This window comes from Protopterus annectens, chromosome 6.part1 (genome assembly GCF_019279795.1).
Source record: "Protopterus annectens isolate FY-2018-M chromosome 6.part1, PAN1.0, whole genome shotgun sequence".
Classification (NCBI taxonomy): Eukaryota; Metazoa; Chordata; order Ceratodontiformes; family Protopteridae; genus Protopterus; species Protopterus annectens.
This window is the reverse complement of record NC_056738.1, coordinates 397,368,520-397,389,368: the sequence shown is the minus strand read 5'-3', so window position 1 is coordinate 397,389,368 and position 20,849 is coordinate 397,368,520. Positions and strand designations below refer to the sequence as shown.

At 35.8% G+C, this 20,849-nt stretch overlaps 1 protein-coding gene across 1 annotated transcript in view; it reads left to right on the top strand.

Annotated features, from left to right (window-relative positions):
• The window catches only part of LOC122805298 (girdin-like), a 1,431,879-nt gene extending 1,411,306 nt beyond the window's left edge, over positions 1–20,573 (top strand). Inside the window, exons 33-34 of the mRNA XM_044075386.1 lie at positions 5,548–5,874; positions 20,371–20,573. Coding sequence (XP_043931321.1) covers positions 5,548–5,874; positions 20,371–20,459 — 416 coding nt within the window. The 3' untranslated portion in view covers positions 20,460–20,573. The remainder of the gene's footprint in view (positions 1–5,547; positions 5,875–20,370) is intronic.
• Positions 20,574–20,849: the final 276 nt, after the last annotated feature.

Here is a 20,849-nt window from a genome sequence, read left to right as displayed (position 1 = left end):
TGTTTCCTTCTTGTTGTTATATCGACACGGCTACCCGGCTGTGTACTCTCACTACTGCTGGTGACCATGCCCATGTCGCTACTTCTATGTCGGTGCGGCGCGCTGACATGCTGCTGTACACCTTCACTGGGTATGCCCACTGACAGTGCATTGCGGGACGGACACGGTATTACACGTATCCTTTGTTCCTTGGACGGGTACACTTAGGGCTTCGTGGGTTGATGTTTGGTTCTCCATTTTGTTGGGACGGGTACTATGTTGCATAGTCTGCGTACGTTTCATTCTCCACGGGCCCTGGCTGGTGCGGTTACTATTACGGGTGGCCTGTGGAAGTCAGCACTTTAGGTTGCTCATCGCCTGCTGGCTTGGCCACGCCTCCGGACGCATCCTACTTGGGCTCGCTCACGTGCCCTACGCACGTGTCTGTGGTTGCGGTGCGCACTCATTACTATGCATATGGCGCTGCTACGCCGACTATTCACTGCACCGCCGGCGCAAGCCTTACACCGGCCTTGCGCCGAGCTTCATGAATCCCGGGGATCATGTTTTATCCATATATTACCTGGTTCTAATAATGTAGAAAAAATTGTGATAATGTTGGTAGATTCTGAACATGAACTGTCAGTAACAGCTGACTGCAATGCTTCAGCGTGTGCTACTGGAGCAGTAATATATTATGCCATCAGCCAAGGAAATCATTATTTCTTATTGTTCTAGAACTCTTTGCCCATCAGATAAATAAAGTGAAAAAAAGATATTGCATTGATTTTTGGGACATGGAAAACCCTAACCACTGTATACATTAGTTGAAGTTTCCAGTTAGGTATAGATACTTGCATATTAATATATACATATATGCATATGTACCTATGTGGAATACAATTGATTTAAATAGCTAGACACAAGTTATACCAAATTGTTACACACACACACACACACACACACACACACACACACACACACACACACACACACACACACACATATATAGGTGTGTGTGTGTGTGTGTATATATATATATATATATATATATATATATATATATATATATATATATGGGTCTACTTCAAAGAATCGATATTTGAGAACATCAAACCTCTGATCATCGAAGACCAGAGGATCAAAGTTCTGAAATATTGAACCTTACAAAAAAGAAACCTAAAATGTTACAAAATTTCTTCTTTCACATTTTTACAGGGGTGGCAAGCCCCCCTACACCACCCATGTGGAGGGCTGCAACCCTCCCCCACATCCAGAGAATGGTAAAGTTGCCGTTCCACACTGTATGGCAATCTCCATTGACAAGGTTAGATATTTCCAAACTTTGATCATCTGGGTCTTCACAGACCAATGATTCAATGTTTTGAAATTTCGATATTGTAAAGGGGACCCACATATATATATATATATATATATATATATATATATATATATATATATATATACATTTAACATAGGTAGATTATTTGCTGCAGAATGTATTTGGTGATGAATTCTTTAATGGTTGTAGAATATGTAATTATTAGTTATTTTGATGGTAAAGATTTTTGATCTTATGTGGTGGTTTTTCTACATATGGTATATGCACGAGTCATATTTCTTAGTTCTTTAGTTCAAAGCTTTAAATACAGGCAAAGATAATGCATATTGTGGGACATTAAGGTTTGTATTACTGTTTTTGAATATAGAATGTCTGGCATGGTGAGCCTAGGGAGTGATATGTGTAGGTAATGTAATTGTCTGGTAATGTTATGTCTGTCTGCCAGGGCAGCAGTACAAACCCAGGGAAGAGTCCTATCATGGTATGAATAACACACTGATTACAGTACATCAAAAAGACATGGGAATGCAGAATGTTGTCATTACCAGAAACTAATGACAAAGTAAAAGGAGGAACACCAGTGTAAAATGCTCTTTTAGAACATCATCTTCAAGAAATACCATTGCAAGGTCCAATGACAGCACACATGGTGATAATGACAGGGGACTATCTAGAGCACTAAGTTTCATGATGGAAGGTTGACATCATAGTCAAAAGAGGAATTCAACTTTGTCTAGGGAAGGGTCACGTCCATTGGAGAAGCAGTTAGTAACCATGGAAACTGAGAAAGTCAGCAATGGATGGACTAGTTGATAGGCATCTTGTCAATGTAACTATGAAGACCATGGTTTAAAAGATTGGTGGTACAAATCTCAAGATAAATTTAATGTATGTCTAAAAATGTGTACAAAGCCTGATGTTGCAAAAAATGCCCACACAAGTTCTTATTCATGCATGCAAATTTCCAGGAGTATGCTGGAGAGGATTGCATTTTGATTCTGCTGGATGCATATCTGAAATTAATGGAAGCACTTTGTGCCTGAAATCACATGCAGCGAAGTTTATTTGCAGTTTATGAATTACCAGAACATGCCATTATGGATAACAGCAATCAGTTTGCATCAGAAGAGTGTTGTTTTCTTAAACAAAATGGAATTAAATAGTTCACTAGTGTGAAGGGCATCAGGTACATTTAAACGTTCAAGGCCGAAATAAAGACATTGCTAAACAGAGTGCTGGATGTGGAAAATAAAGTTCTGCTATTTGTGCTACAGTACATAACCATATCCAATTGTATTACAAGTCAGCCATTTTTTAAGTAAAAACTAGTACTTACATAAATGTCAGAATGATAAGTTAAGCATGCTAGGGAGAACTAATTAAGTGAAGCAGACTGGATGTACCTTTGTGATATGACCGGGGGGGGGGGTCATCCAAAGAGTAGCCCAAATGTATTAACTGAATGATTGATCTTACCTCATTTTGTGCTGAAAGAATAGACACTGGTATTATATATATATATATATATATATATATATATATATATATATATATATATATATATATATATATCTACAAGACAAATATCAGAGGGCCACAGTGGCACATAATTCTCAATGGCTAAGCTCAAATACTGAAAGAATGGACAGTGACAATAACAGTTTGCATAATACAGGCAGTAAGCCTGATAGTTCTTGAGAAAATGTTACACCAGAAGGTGAGTATAAAGTTTATGTAAACTTGATTCAGTGCCAGAGATGAAGCATTTGCAGAAAGTTCAAACACCACCAGTGTCTGACTTGCTGGTTATGGAGTTTATAGCATATGAACTCTTATGTCTGCATAAATGGAGACTGGCGTACCAGAAATTTTGAATTTTGGAATGTCCTTTTTATCCTGAATAAAAGTTGTAATTATGTCTCATAAGTGGACATGGGGCTAATATGGTATATTGAGCTTAGCTACTCATAATTCTATGGTGGTACCATTGGCGAAAACTGAGCAAGGTTACAGAATAAAAAGCGACTGGAAATGAGCCCTTTGATCAGATAATAATGTCCATAAAGGGTGCACTTGGTCACTTTGTGTATTCTTTATCAAAACAGTACATGCTTTAAATCATATGAACAAATTGCTGAGATCATATTACAGCTGTCAGACTCACATCTGCTCTACTTCTCTGTTGAGGGCTACCTCTATTAAATGTTAGGTTTAATAAAACAACAAACAAGCATGGTATGTAAGAGGCAGTCTCATGCTTAATAAGAAAAGTGCAGCATATTAAGTCTGAAGTTACAAATTGTACTCCTTTTCAGACAGATTCTATTGTAAAAGACTGGGTATGCATGTAGACAACTCTCTCTCTCATTCAATTACCACATTTCTGGAATAGTCAGGAAAGTCTTCTATCTGGCCCAGTAAATTTCCAAGAAAATATCTTCAAATCCAAAGACATTGTCCTACCTCTGTACTCTTCCCCATATCAGACTCATCATTGAATAAAGTGACCCCTTTAGTATGCACAAATCCAAGCATATTCCTCACTGGAAAGGCCTCAAAAATTTCTAACAAAGAAAATGAAAGACCTTAAATCCTTCAACTATCCCGATAGATCAGCACATTTTTTTCTTATACTGAGTAACCTACTGGCTGCTCCAAGGTCACCTGTGTTTGACTTAATGAGCCATGAAAAAATCAGTATTATATGACCTACTATTTCTTCACAAAACCAATGGTTCTACAAATACTTGCACTAGGGACCTAAAGCTACACCAAGAAACAAGCAAGGCCTGCTGCAGAGATATACTGCTAACTCAGCATACACTGAGGCTATGGAATAAGTTACAACTACATATCAAACAAAGTGCTACTTTAGCTACCTTTAAGGCTAGTCTTGATCATTGGATGGGTAAACACAAGTTTACACCAGGACTGGGGAGTGGAATAATGGTTAAGGTGTTTGCCTTACATATATGAGGTATTGAGTTTGATTCTCACTTTTGGAAGGGAAATTGACTAGCATTAAAATAGCCAACAATGATTACTAGCTTAATATTTACCTATGAATATGCTTTAGAAGACTATCATGTACAGCTGTTCTTAATTTGGGAGGTGAGATTATTAAGTGGCTCAAAAAGGAGGAAAGATTATTTTAAGTCTCCGTGACCACTTTCCTAGTATTGTTGATATGCTCCTATATTATATTAAATGCTGGTACATTTCCAGGACTAAGGAAATGTTTACAATGAAATCTGTTTTAAAGAACAGGCTAAGACTCTGAGTAAGTAATCTCAGTAGTGTATTTAACCTGCACGAAAACAGCAGTCCTGAGTCTGAAAAAGTGCTTCTGACACAAAAGCCCTCTTACTGTTTTTAGCACTGAACTTTGTTGTTGTGGAATTAAAGAGTTTCAGTTATTGCAATTGCTTGTTTTTTACTACATTATAGTAACAGATAATTATACAAAATTATATCACTGTGTTCAGTATGTAGAGCACTGTTTTTCTGTGTACTTTTATTTTCAACCTTTTTATTGGGAAGTCACAGAGGATGTAATTCTCCATCTTATATATCTTAATCAAAATTCATATAGTCCGCTGTGCTAACCTCCAGACTGTTTGCAGTCAGTTTAGTACAATACGTATGTTCTGTCTGCTATTATAGAGAAAAGCAACAGTGGGTCATTCATGTCTTTGAAAATACTTTCCCATTTTATAACATTTAATATTTTTATTTGTGTTTGATGAAAGCAGATCTAAATGGAAAGCTTTAATTCTGTGTATTCAGTGCTATAACTTTCTAGTCATTCAAATGTTAGGAAGTGATAGTTCCGTTATGTTTTTTATGTTTCATTCAAAAATTGTTGTGCTTCTAAATAGCATTTTAGTTTAAGAAAAACAAAAACTGTATGACACAGACTGACAAAATAAATTACAGGAAATCTTTCTTGGCCTTCATTATAACTGTACAGCACTGCAAGCAATGATTGAAATAATGCTTTTCACTAACATAATAATATCTGGCTTTTGCGACTTTGGTAAGGTTGATTATAACAAGTCCTTCACTGGGAACACAAGACAAACCCTACAGAAAGGGAATTCATTTTAAAGAATATATTAATATGGCGGTAGGTATACTTCTTGCTCAGTGCAAAGGAAGGCATTTAATTTTGCTCTGCATTTGTCATTATGCCTTTAAAATATATGTCACATGGATTTGTGTTACAGAAATAACCTTTATGCTTCAAGATTCAAGTGCTCCAAGTTCTCCAGCTTCAATACGCAAGGCCATTAGTATCCAGAATCTAAATTCTAATTCACCCAAACTACGTACCAGATCTGGCCGTCGATTCAGTTCTCGTTTCATAGGGTCTGAGTCTTTCAGCCCTGGAGACAATCAAACAGCCCGTGATCGGTTCCGCCAGCGACGCATTGGATGGTATGAGGGCCTAAAAGCTGAAACCAAAGAGGAGGAGAAGAACACCAGCACCAAGTCTTCACCAAGTCGCTCCAGTGTTACCAGCAGAGACAGCGATGTCAGTGAGGAGATTAAAGGTACAGTGAAATTAGAACTGTTTGATGACCCAGAATTGGTCTTGTGTTCAGGTGTACTCCACTGAAATGGAGAATAAAGGTCATAGCTGTGTAGGCCACTGTACAAGACACCACCATATGCCACATCCTGAGATTTCCTTCAAATCAACTGGATGACATATAAGGAAACCTAGGTATATGTGTGCACGCGCGTGTGTGTGTGTGCGTGTGTGCATGTGTGTGTGTGTGTGTGTGTGTGTGTGTGTGTGTGTGTGTGTGTGTGTGTGTGTGTGTGTGTGTATAGATATATAGATAAATATAGATATATGTAATATATGTATATGTGTCTGTGTGTTTTTATATATGTGCACGAGTGAGTGTGATATATATGTCTAATTATAGAAAAAACACAAAAAATAGACTAATCTTTTTGTAAGTAAAAGCTAGTTATTTTATTTTTTTATATTTTCATAGCAGAGTTGTACACCTTTAATGTTCTCCTCCTTAACATTTCTGTTGGTTATTAAATCAAAACTAGATAAAGCAGGCATGTGACAGTGGAAGGAGCTGCATTACTACATTGGAGTATTAGCCAAGCACTCATGTATCCATATTTATGAGGCACATTCACGTGGACAAGAAGACTTTAAATTATTGCTAGGAGCATTATACTGTGATGAGAAAATGCAGCTGCTCCTTACTGTAACATGAGCAAATCATTGTTTTCTAGTCAAAATGCTGAAATAGAAACAGAGGAAACATGGAAATAACTCCAGCAATAGCTGTGACATGCACGTGTAGCTGTGCTTGAATCTGTCTGCATGAGTTCTAAAATGCATTTCATAGAGTTACTGCTTCAGCGTATTGTTGTATATGTTCTAATATACCAGACTTTTTGTGTGCATAATTGTGTACTGTGTATAAATAGTCTCATTTTAATTCAATACTACTAAATTCGCTTTTGCTAAATGATTAATTTCTGGGTATTCAGTAGATGTTTATTATCAGGGCTACAGAATTCTAACAGAAGCATAATTACAGAATCTGTAAACTTCTCGGTGCTAAATTTATTCTCTGTCCATTATCTAGAAAAAAAATCTTTCTATGCCTCATCTGGCTGAATTTCCTTTCTGCCATTTCGTAATCATTATTTTTTTGTAGTCATTCTTTCATTTGTGCATGCATTCATTCATTTTCCAGTGCAAACTTCATTCTGTTTAAGTTGACAGGGCAGAGAACCTTCCTTATTGGAATCTGTTGCGAAACACAGCAGCACACTTGCATACACGCACATTTACATATAATTTCAAAGGTCACCAGTTCATTTATCAGCATGTCTTTGGATGACTTACAAAACCAGAGACCTTAAAACAGAGGTCCTGTCACAACCTCAAATGGACAAAGAAACACATGTAGTCTCTAGACAGAAGGTACTGCAACCAATAACCAAACCAGGAAACTAAGTGTTGTGAGACAGCCACTTGTCCTTTTGTCAGACTATGGAGTTGTTCTGATTTTTTGAATTTGTTCAAAAGTCAGTGGTCCCTCTGACCGTGCATCTTCTTTATAGTCTTCCCTAACTTTTGTTGGTTCTAGTAGTCTTTAAAGGAACTCTGATCCCAAGAAATGCAGTTTTCTATTTTCAGGCAATTTTGAATATCTTCTTTCTTCAGTAAAGTAAAATGCCCTTAGATTTATTTTGAGCTCTTTTACTTTTTAGTGGCTTTATATGCTTTCTAACACCCCTCCATCTATTGGCTGGTAAGTGAACACCTACTACACTGTTTATTAATTTATGTGCCCATTAACTTTTTTAATCTTCCTCTATCTTCCTGCATGGATATATTTATGAGTAAATTGCAAAATGAAGAAAACTTTATTTTACAGTGCCTTTGAAAATACAGTCTTGACTGCCATCTGTACCATTTAAGACATCTGAGTTGGTTAACTTTCTGTGGCAGCAACATCTTTACTTATTTTAAGGTGTAATATTAATTTTATGCTGTACAGTGAGGTAAGTGACTAATCTCACAGACGATGTCTTATCTCATTGTCGCATGCTATTTTTCAACTCCTCTCATAGTTACTACCTAGTCTTCATAACTTCTACAGTAGCCCATCAGCTAAAGAAAACATAAGTAAGACAAAAGCAGGAGAGCATAACAGGATTTCATCTGTATGTTGGATACATCGCTTATTGTAGGTGATCACAGCCAAAGATGTAGGAAAGGTTTAGTTTAAATGTATCAGTACTGAATTGCCTGATGAAATGCAGCTGTTTTTCTTTGCCAAGGACTGACCTATTGGATGACTGGTAAGGACAGAATTCACCAGATTATGAAAGTCCTTCCAAAACATCATGCATGTCAGACTAAGGTGATAATACTAAATCTATTAAGGAAGCTCTACAGGTATTGGGAATGGAATAACTTTAAGGACTGAGACTTTGGTAAGCAGGTTGAGTTTAAAAAGGAAAACAATTGATAATTGTTCTTAATTCAAACAGCTAAAGTCATCAAGCACTGATAATTTCTAATAGTCTGCTGCTGGGTCAGAAGGAAGCCCACAAAATCCTGCAGAAGAACTGTATACATGGATAATTTATCTCAAATCATCCACATTAAAGATGATATCAGCCCATTGTTTCATGGAGCAGTACAGCTGAGTTGAAAAAAAAAGATTGATCATATCACTGTCATCTCCCTATGTGTTCTGTATTTGGTGCGGATATATTAAGTAAACTGGTAAGATGGCAGCTTCAAGAAGTGACTGATGACATTCATTCATATTGGGGTTGGTGATGCAAACCAGTTTTACAGAATCCGCATGATTCTCCCTTAAAAGCAATCTTACTTTTTATTTGTGTAACACTGAACACTACCAGAATAATCTTCAGCGAGGGAAAGTATCACCACCAACCAAGACTGACTAATGTCTGTCTGTAATACACAGCGCCCTAGAGTGTCTGCTACCTGCAGCTATTCCTACATTACCATTTTATTTAATTTACACCTCAGCCATGCTTTAGGACTGAAATACTCTCATATCTTCTCACTGCATCTAGTGATGTAATGATCTCCAGTGCGTCCTTTGGTAAAGCAGGAGAAAATATTCATACTTCTGTTGTCTTGGAATGTAATACCAAGCATATTGCCATACTCTGGTGCTTTATATAGAACATGTTTTATACCACATGAATGCTTAGCTTTGATAAAAATGGACACAATGCATTTCCACTAAGACTAGATAGGGAACAGATATTAAGGGGACGGGGCAAGACATATTTCTAGTAAATCTAAATAAAATGTATTTAGGGTAGTAGGCAACAGCTATAAAAAAATAATTCACATGTAAAGAAAGGTGAATTTGCCAATGTTTTATATATGGAAGGCCAACATTGGCCTATCTCTGTTCAAGACATTGGGCCTCTTGCATTGCTCCCAAACATCTGTTTTCAATGTTCTTTGTTATCAAATACATTTTTATTAAAAGAAAAGTAACAGACTAATAAAACCACCAACACTGATGGTACTATTAAGTTTATAAATATAAGATGGCTAACATAATGGCAACCATTGTGAAGTATCATTAACAAACAGAGTTGTCAGATATAAGGCGATATCATCATTCTCTTTGGTAACTATTTGCAAATGTAATAAATATATAATCTTTTTCAAACAATATGTTATCACTATTAAACTGAGCTTGCTTTTGAACAAATATTCCTGACAATAATTTGATCTAACAATAAATCTAGTACATGGTCAGCGGGGAGGCTTAACAGTAGGCCAAAAGGAAAAAAGCTAACCCTGCTGGCAGGATTGCTTCAAAAACTGATGATTGGCTCACATCTGCTGTATGGAAAATCAGGAAGACCACTAAGACATGGCAGATTGCAGTGGACACAAAAAAAGAGAAAAAGAAAGAAAGGAAGAAATAAATACGTTCATACTTTCCTGATAAATGTCCACATATAGTCTTTAGATACACCTTACACAGAATAAAGTGCATTATTTTAAATGTTAGCTTGAAATAAGAATGATTATTTGCTTATTACAGTCAATAGCACCACTTTTCTGATTCCCACAATCCAGTAGGTAAAGGGTTACATAACATCTTTCGGCTCTGAGTACACTTGTTGGGAAGAGTTCAGCATCCCATCTCTGCTGCAGCTGTCCTACATCTGTGTACTTCCCCTCGGTGAGGCATCTCATACATCTGCTTCTTTATGGGCTCTGCAACTTTGCCTGAAGTGTGTTTGGCTCAGCCACAACTTTATCAAGGCATGCACCTTCCCACTCCTTTATTAGCAGGCTTCTTTCAAGTATATACTCCCTAAAAAAAGGCCTATATTTGTATTATTTTGCAGCAACCTACCTAAAATGTTGAAAGCCTAAGACATCTTTTTTATGTTTTGTGTGACTGGGTGAATTGTTTAAGTACCCTTGCTTTCACTCTTTCCTCATTTTTACCACAGACTGATAGATATTTTATTATACTTTTTATTTCTGAAAGCTAAGTAGTAGTACAGTCTAACACTCAGTGATTATGATCTGTTTTTGTTGTAAAATCCTGTTCACCTGAGTGAAAGATATCTGGTAACTCTGACAAGTTGTGGGAATTTTGAGATTACCCAAACTGACTTTGTGCTGAGCATGATTCTTTGTCTGCTTCACTTTCCTCTCACCCCCCAATTTCCCAGCCACCCCCAGACTCCTTCATTTATTCAACCATTTCCCCACCCCCCCACTTAAAGACCCATATCCCATTTTCCTTCATAACAAGAATACACACTGTATCTCCATATACCATTAGATTTATTGTTTAAAAATGTCAAACAAAATGTATATCTTCACATTCTGTTTCTTTCTACTGCTGCCCATCTCATCTAAGCAGTCACGACTCTCAAACCTCTTCACCTCAAACAAATGCATTTCACCACCATTTACCCTGCAGTCATTATACTCTCTACAATGTCTTCTTCACTCTGTCCTATAGTACTACTCCAAACTGCTCTATACTCTTCCCTTCCACTGCTATGCTATAGACTCCTCATCCCATTCTATACATACACAATTCTGCCACAACAGCCTGCATCCAGCTACCATTAAATGGCCCATAAATCTTCCCAAATTCCTTATAATGTTCACAGCCGTACTCCTCCTCTTACTCATACATAGCAACATCAAGTCAAATCCAGGCCTGACACCTTGTCCTTCTTCCTTATTAATGCACAAAGCATTTGAAACAAAATAGAACTAAGCTTTCTTAGTTCTAGTCACAATTGAGATACCCAACACTGCCACAAAAGGGCATACAGGAGTCACAGCTAATAAGTAATACATTTTATTTTTTACAATGGTAAAGCGCTTTCGTCCTCATAAAGGTAATAACACACTTCTTCAGAACCAAATAAATCAATTACACTCCTACATTTATATCCTCACATTCAAGACGTCATACACCAATTAACAATCTTAAAAGCTCATAACCTATTAAATAGTCAAGCCTGCCAACCCAAAATACAAAACTGATAATTAAACAAACAAGCATGGTCACTCATATAATTTTGTGAATAAAGATTGTAATATTCCCTACACTGTAAAGTAATGTATTAATCAATGTATATACAAATAAACAGATATCCCTATAGATTCCATACAAATGCTTATTAAATAAATAAAATTAATAGTCAAACAACCTAGAAAAAATATATACCACTCCAGAAACTAAATCAGTGCAGTAAGCCCTACCCATAAAATATGTTCATAAATTCATACCCCAACGTTTAAGAATATTATAGATATATTCTCATCTAAGCCCGGCAGATCTTGTGCATTAAGCTTCAACTGCCATAACAGTTCCTTAGATTCTAATACAATTTCCCAAAGGCAAACTCTAGGATTTAACACAACTTTCTCAAGTATTGCAAAGTGAAACATTTTACAGATGGTACATTCTATTTTCTGCTTATAAATGCATTATTCAAGTTTATTTTATGTATGTCACAGTAATGCTCATATATACATTTATTTAATTACCTTTTGGGGTTCTCTACATAAAATGCTCTACAAGAATCACACACAGCTATATATACTATACCCTTTGTTGAACAACTGCAACCATCAGTTAATCAAATCTTGAACAATAAATGCCCCAACAAAACAAACTCTTGTTGGAGAATAAAGGGGCATTGACTACATCCCCACTTTTTCTCATACCTCACATGGATGTAGAGTATCGGGGCTTGTTTTTCAAAAGCATTTTTTAGATTCCTGCCCCTATTATAAACAATCAATGGACTATCAACCATCGCAGCTAATATACTTTTATCAGCATTAAAAATGGCCCAATATTTGGAAATAATTTTCCTGACCTTGCCATTCAAAGGGTGGTATCTAAGAACAAAGCTTCTGCTTAGGCCAGAGGTGGGAGGGGTGCATAGGAGAGTTTTCCTGTGTAGCAGTCTGTCCAAGAATAGGGTTAAATATAGTATGCCTTAAAGTTTCTACCTCCTTTCTTATTTTACTAATGAAATGACCTGAGTAACCCTTGTCTAGGAACATTCTGACCAACTTATTGCATTCATACCCAAACACTACATCATCACTAATCATTCTGGAAATCTTGACGAATTGTCCTTTTATCAACAATCTCTTTTGAGACAGGGGGTGACTATTCTGGTAATGCAAATAACCATTTGAAAAAGTGAGCTTCCTGTAGATATTGTATTTAAAATGACCATCTTCCTTATAGATGCTTACATCCAAATAATTAAAGGAATGTTCAGAAACAGTACATGTAAACCTTGAAAAAAAAGGTAGTAGAATTAACATAACTGATAAACTCATCCAGTTTATTTCTAGTATCTTTCCACAAAAATAAAACTAAAAAACAAACAAATGGTCCAGGCAGTAGCAGGTGTCAGCCAATACAAATATTTAATCTAAAAGTTCACCACAAGCGCTTTCACCCTGACATCAATGCAGGGCTTTTTCAAGTGTCCACTGGAAAATGGCAAAATCATACTTCTCCTCAAAAACTCCAACCACAAGCTACCCTGTGACTACTGCCCAATCTCCATCCTCCCAAACCTTGGGAAAATCTTAAAAAATGGTCCATAATGAACTCTCAAACTACATAAGTCAATACTGCCTTCTCTCTGCCAAGCAACATGGTTTCCGGTCCAACTGCAGTTTGGGCCTTCAAAGATCACACTCTTTTATTTATTTATTTATTTATTTATTAACATTTGTTGACCGGGAAAGTCCACTGGGTCAGAAACCCATTTTCAGCAGAGGTCTGGGGAGAAAAGCTCCACAATACATTACAATGATAACAAGTTTGACATAGGTTTTAAAAGTATTACATGTTAAAAAAAGTCAGTAATTCAGAGAAAAGAACTATGTGTCTACAATACTATTTACAGGATTTACAGAAGTCTAGATACAATTTACAAGATTTACAGAAGTCTTCACAAGATGAAAGAGAAAAAGTGCATTTCAAGTGACAAATTCACAGGAGATTACTTTATTCAACATTGGGGAAACATGGGGTTTGATACAGTATTATCTATGTTAAGAATATAGTATACTGTATGGAGGTGATTATCCAATGGTTATAAAATATGGACAAAGGCCTCCTTACTGGAGCCATATTTATAGACCTTATCAGAGCCTTTGACCTGGTTGACCACCCAATCCTATTTAATCACCTCTATGACATAGGGATTAGCTCTGATTCTATTACCTGATTCCAAAATTACTAATTTAACCAAAGTTTCTTAAATTTTAGCAACAGTATATCCTCCACCACCTCTTAACTTAAAAGTGTCTCTCAAGGCTCCATACTGTCCCGTCTTCCTTTCTCGTTTTTTATAAATAAGCTTACACTTAACTTTCCCCAACTTCCAGTCTTAGTATACATCAATGACATGGTTATCTTTATTCCAACTACACAACCCAATGAATTCAACATGATCTGCCAAACAATTTTCTCTCTCTCTCTCTCTCTCTCTCTCTCTCATTAACTGGCTCAGTAAAAAAAAAACTATTACTTAACTCCTCAAAAACTAAAACTATGCTCTTTGGAGTCTCCACTAAAAGGTAAAAGAACCCCAACTCACTTTTTGTTCTTGACCACATAAGTAATGCCATTGAGCAGGTTAACACCTTCAGATACCCTCAAACACACCTAAAAAAATATAAACTCCCAACTCTTTTAGGCCAAATAAATCTCCTCTTTCCTCTTCCATCTAATAAGAAATGCAATTGGGAAAGAGATTCTTCCAGCCCAACTTAAGCACTGTCTACATGTTGTAGCATCTGCCTCCAAAAGAAACTCTACCACCATGCAAACAATCTCCAGTATCATCTGTTTCTTCATTATCCCTTTCCCAAAGTATGAACAACATTGTCTTACACTAGCCAAAGTCAACTAGCTGCTGATTCAGCAATAAACCAATCTACTCCTGAGTTCCCATCATTTTCAGCTCCTGAAAGAAAACTCCTGCCCGTCTCTTTCCTCTCACATACTTAGACAGCCTCCATCATTTAACCATAGATCTCACAGCCACTCAGGGCCTCTCTTCCAAGCACCTAAAACCAGACAGCAGTGATCTAACCACTGCTTTCTACTCTTGGACCCAATGTCTGGAGGGATCTTCCCTCAAATTTTAAAGACCTCTCTAACTACTCCTCCTTTTGGGTACAACATAAAGAACATTTCACAGAATAAGCTACTTGTAAGTACTCTGCTTCAGGTTACATAACATAGTCTCCCTAATCTGAGATACATACTGCCTATCATTTTCAGTATAGCATCTTTTTCTCTAACTCCTAATATGTATACGTTGCTACTCTAACTAATGTCCTAATATGTTGCTACTCTAACTGATGTAAATATTGTACATAGTGGTTTCTGTTGACTAACGTCTTTATTTTTTTCTATTCTATATTAACTATACCTTTGTTTTTAGTGTGTTCTTTTATTGCATAAATTACTTTTTTCCCTGTTCTGCATTGTCATTCTGGGCTGAGGCTGACATTTCAAAGGAATCAGTGCCGTACTCCAGTCAACAAACTATATAAATAAATACAAATACATTAATTATCTTTTTAACACATACAATAAAAATTAAATACACAAAACAAACTTCCTCTACATAATAATATCCAGCCAGGGACTGTACACAGAAAAGGTATCTTCTGTAGGACTTTCATACATATTTTCTGAATCTTTGTTATTAGCTGTTAGTATAAGATTTGAAAGTGAAAATCTTCAAAATCATGCTGAACTTTATATTCATGTATTTATTGAAGGGAATGATTTTGGCTACTATAACTGTTAAAAAAGCAAGCATTGGTAATTCATAAGGAAGCATTTCTAACAACTGACTGTGCCACCATTTACATTTAATTTAATTGTCCTTTTCTGAAGAAACTAAAAACTGTACTTAGAGCAATGTTCAGCTGATCATAAGATTAAAAAGAAAGGAAAGAAAATTCTGAAAAATAAATTGTAAATAAATATAACTTCTTATACAAGCAATACATTGTAAATAATTATAACATCTTATATAAGCAAATTAATACAGATCTCCTAAAAGAAAGATTCAGAAAAGAGACAGAACTGGCCATGACAGCCATATGAAACAAAAGTAGTTTAATCATTATTAAAAAAAAAAAAAATACAATCAGTCAGTTAGTAGGGGAAAATAAGAAAAGGAGAATATATGAAACGTAAAGCTTTAAGTAACAAGTTAGCACTTCTGTCTTTTCACAGAAGACATCAGTAGACTAATTGGCTAGCACACACCATTGTTCATTTATACTGATCAGAACAATATATGACACATGGTGAGTGGTAAATAATTGGTCTGATGTAGTCTTCGGTGAAAAGATGAAAGCTCTAACTTGTTAATTAAAGGTTTTACTTTTGAATAAGCTCCATTCCTTTTTTCCCTACTAACAAGTTGATTGTATTCTATTTCTAAGTTTTTTCAACTAAAAGAGGCTGACAGATTTCAGTTATAATTATTTCAAAAAAATGGACAAACATGAATATCTATCTGCATTTTGGGATTATAGCAAGTGCTATGAATCTATGTAGTAATAATGTTTGAGAGTACACTTTGAGGGGCAGCTTGCAACTTAGAAGACATGCAGTATGCTTCATCTTTAAATCTCTGTACACTTTACATGGTCTCTGATCAGCACTTTGTTATGCCATAATTATCCATAAATCCATGCCAAATGTTCTTATCACTATGGATGAAACAAAAATGCAAAATGTTATTTCATATTATATAACCATGCAGAATAGAGTTTACAAGAGTAATATTAACATATAGGATGTACAAACAACTTTCACAGGGACAAGATCTTACAAAATCAGTCAGAGTTTAAATATTTTTAAATGATCAACATGATGAAGAAATTTTGAAACAAGTATGCTCATTTTTAGAGCTGTCTAAGAAATGGGAAGAATACTTAGTCATTTGGTATAAGAGATTCTAAAATTCCTTCAGAGTCTCACATTTGTTTAGAGTCTGTCACTTAACTAAACCAAAGTAGAAAAACAGAAGCAGCTAAAAGCCCACCACAACTGTCTTTATTATTGTCATGTAATAAAGACAGTTGTGGTGGACTTTCAGCTGCTTCTGTTTTTCTACATTGGTTTTAGTGTTTTGGAAGCCATTTAACTTCAAGAGATTTTTTTGTGTTGTTTTTAACTAAACCAAAGTCTGAAGGCAACTAGCAACAGTTGCCCTTAAGCATAATAAATAGGACTACAGAATAACCGACGTACATTGACATACACAACATGTCTTGCCATTTGCAAGTATTGTATTTCTTAAGTACATCAGTTTGAAAATCATTACTTTTGAAAATAAACAGTCTTGTGAAATGGAACATATATAATGAATTCATTGACTATTTTGAAAGTTTCAAATGAAACCATATGAACCTGTTCAGATTAGGGTTATTGAAACCCACCCCTGGGGCAAGGGCTGGGAATGGTGCCTGACTACCCATATTACCTGGTGTGGCTCAGATATAAATGGTTGAGTGGTGCCATCTTTTAATTTATTACCTGCACAGTGAAGGGCGGGACCTGGATGCTATGACAACCATTAGACAGATATGGGCAGCATGCATTCAGAAAACCTACGTATTGGAAATAGTCACTATTTTTAGGGGCTTGGATACATGCAGAGATAAAACCTAAGCTGGTGCAACAAGTAAAAGAATTGCCAGCTCGATATTTTTAGTCTCATCTGTACATGCAGCACTCTGTTAGTCTGTGCTGTAGAGCCAGACATGTTCATGTGTAATTGTCTTTTATATTCTAGAGCTGCTCACAAGACCTCTGTGAAGGTTTTGCAGCTTTTTTTTTTTTTTTTTTTTTGGTGAATGAAAAGGGTTACTTCACTAAGGCCATGAGCCATAAAAAGAAACATCAGATATTTGTTTGCATATACACATACAAACAAAAGAGCACAATGGAGAATTCAACCTTCTTAGTGAAGGTTGCAGAGGTCTGAATGACTGTTTTCAAAACTTTAGTTAGTGAGGTCCTGCTGGTGAACACCAGAATTGAAGAAATGTGTCATGATGCAGGAAGCATACTTTCAGGCAATGAAAGTGGAGGGATCTCCTGATTTGGGTCAGAAATTCTGCCAGGCCAAGAAGACTGCAGAGACTGAAATTGGAAAAGTGAAAAATACAGTATGAGAGGAGCTTATAGAGGCCATGGAGTAACATTATCATGTGACATGAAAGATGCTCATGCAAATCTTGCATCACCTAAAAAGGAGAAAGCAGAACCTCATTCACTTGTGTTAAGCAAGGCATGGAAGTGCTGATCACAGCAGAAATTATCTGGCTGCTTGAATCTGAAAATAAGATAGTTTAAGTGCAGTTCAGATGAAGTATTAGTGAACTGAAAAAGTCACTATTACACAGGGGCACACCATGCACACCTCATGTACATACAGATATATATATACTAACTCCAAGATTACTGTACTGCGGTCAAAAGGGAATATTCCAAGATACAGACATTTTAGAATTAGTATATATTTCCCAGTAATTGCACTTACATTTTATCATTTCTGACCATCCCTGAACTTATGACAGAAAGTCAGCTATCCCTATAGGTCAATTATGAAATGTCATGATTATGTCTGGTGTTTTGTTACTTATAGAGCTGAAAGAAGAATATAAAGAAAAATAATTGCTTGTATCAGGCTTGATTTTTAAAGTAAATTGAATCAGCTTTAACAATGAATCTGAATTAAATCAGCCCAGAAATATAGTTGATATGGCGAGTGACATTTGTGAATAAGCAGAGTAAAGCAGGAATAATGTAGAAAAGAATAAAAGAAAGAAAGAATGTAATTTCAGCGTGCAGACAGGTAAATAAATTCTCATTAATCTGTTTTTATTAATGTGAAATAACCAGTAGATCTTGCCTCTTGCATCCTCTAAGTACAAGAAAAAACATGTATCTTAAGACTAAGCTTTATGAGCAGCCTGCTTAAAACACTTAAACCACCTACTGACTTTTACATAATTCTTGAGTCATTCCCTTAATCCAAACGACAATCACCATCTATACAGCATGAGTTCAGGGGTGAAGATGTAAACAGGAAGTGAAATATTGGCTAGTACTAATCTAAAGAAAGAAAGAGGCAGGAGAGCGTCAAAGATGTCAGACTCATAGGTAAATTAAACAGTGCACACCATGGGAAAAAAAACTGAGAAAAGAGGCCTTTTTCTTCTTCAGAACTAAACAGGAGTGTTGCTTGCTTACTGTGATAAACTAAGACTGACGTCTAGCTCACTGATGACTGTGCCAAATACTAACATTGAGCCGTAAGCCTAATCTTTTTTTCTTCATAAGAACAATGAAAGACCAATATTGTTCCCTTTTTCAGATAGCAGTATGTAAGAAAAGTACCCAGAATAATGTACTACATTCATATGGTAAGAAATGCATTTTCTGTAAACTTTGCAGCTGTTCATGAGGACTTCTTCACAGATGGTAAATCAGTGAGAACATAACCACAAGATATAGTGCATTCCCATCTATATTTCATCTCACGCTGAGAATGACAGAGAGACCATTTTTATGTAACATTAAGACAGTTCTTTATCACCAGTGACATGATTGGTTTTGGATAAGCCACATTTTCATATCTATAAAGCATATTGAAATACATTTTTACATGATTTCCATATGATTTTGAAATAACATTATAAAACTATTTCACATTTTTTTCTATTTATAAAGAATCTAGAGTACCCTGAAGAACTCCTTTTACTGAAAGGGCAATTATACGTAGAAAGAATGAAACTTATCTGATCACCACTTTCTGTCTAAGATTTCTTTCCCATTTTGCTAATCAAGGACAGAATTGCAGGCCTAAAATCGTATGACTTATATCATGTGCTACATATATTACATGTAGGCTGTGAAACCAATGCTGCTACCATCTGCATCTCTTCTATTCTCTTCTTTCTCCCTCATAATGCACTGTTGACTTTTTCAAATAACAAATCCTAACACACAATAAGTCTTAACATGCAGGTGTGAATTTATTTGCTACATTTCAACTACTAAAACTACAAAATTACAAGTTTTTCCTTTATCATTGCTTATATTAAATAAGGATATACAGTTTGTGGCACTTTCTTCACATCTTCACCTAACTAGGTTTGCAGACAGTTTAGTCTTCATTGCCAGATATTTCCAATGTTAACCACTTACTTTAAATAAAAAACTTGCATGAACTACCATGCCAGAGGTAATCGTATTGCCTGTAATCCTGAAATTACTTATAGAACTAATTTTCCAGCATGCATTACTTATTTACAATGCTGTGTGTTTTGTGATGTGTGCCATTTTTTACAAATATTTACATTGTTATTTAGCGTCTTCGCTTCCTGTGTGCTCATTTCCTTACAATGTAGTTAGAATTACATTGTAAGTGTACTGCTGTCACTGAGGATATCCCTGTTACGTCAGCAGTGTGTGTCACAGCTTCACCAAATCACATTATAAATTCATGTTTGAGTCATTATTTATTTGAAGTGTTAACTATACTGATAATATTGTTATATTCCAGCTTTATCACAGTATTTAGTTGCCTGTATGTAGTTATGAAATCCGTATCACGATATATTTCATTATAGTTTCGTAATTGTATTTGATTGAATTGCTACTGTACACATTTGTATTTGTTAACCTTCATACATTTGCATTAGTTTGCACGTACTCCTGACCCATTTCACAGCTAAAACTGGTCATTGTTCTACCACTCCATTTACCATGTTAAGAAACATGCAAATAAAGAGAAATAAACAGTGTTGTATCTTGGATCCATGGTATTTATTTATATTGATATGCTATGTGCTCCGTTTTCTTTAACAGTTAATTCCTGTGATGTTTGCTGTTTGATATTTTAATGTCCACTACTCATTCATTCTTCGATACCTGCATTATATTATTCAGGGCTGCAGAGGAAGCTGGAGACTATGTTGTCAGGCAATTGGTGCAAGGCTGAGAAACAATCCTGGGCAGCAAAATGTGTCAGCAATTAAGAAAATCACCAATTTGTCTAACAGCTTGTCTTTGAGATGTGAAAGGAAATCAGCACCAAGAGAAAATCCAAGCAGACACAGGAAGGACATGAAGACTAGGTACAGAAGGTACCTCATTTGGGAATCAAACCTGAGGACCATGTGCTGTGAACTAATGATGTAAATTGCTGTACCACTTTGGCATCCTGTGTACTAATCATCTACTCTAAAATGTTCAATTGTTAAGCAATATTAATGCAAAATGTTAATAAAAAACATTTGAACAAAAAAATAATGCCTGTGCTTTATTCTATGTGCATCTGTAATATGCCATTACTGTGCCATTCGGGCCTGAGTGATGATTAGAAATGGTCCATTGAACCAGCCAGCCCAGCCAGTCAATATACGTAT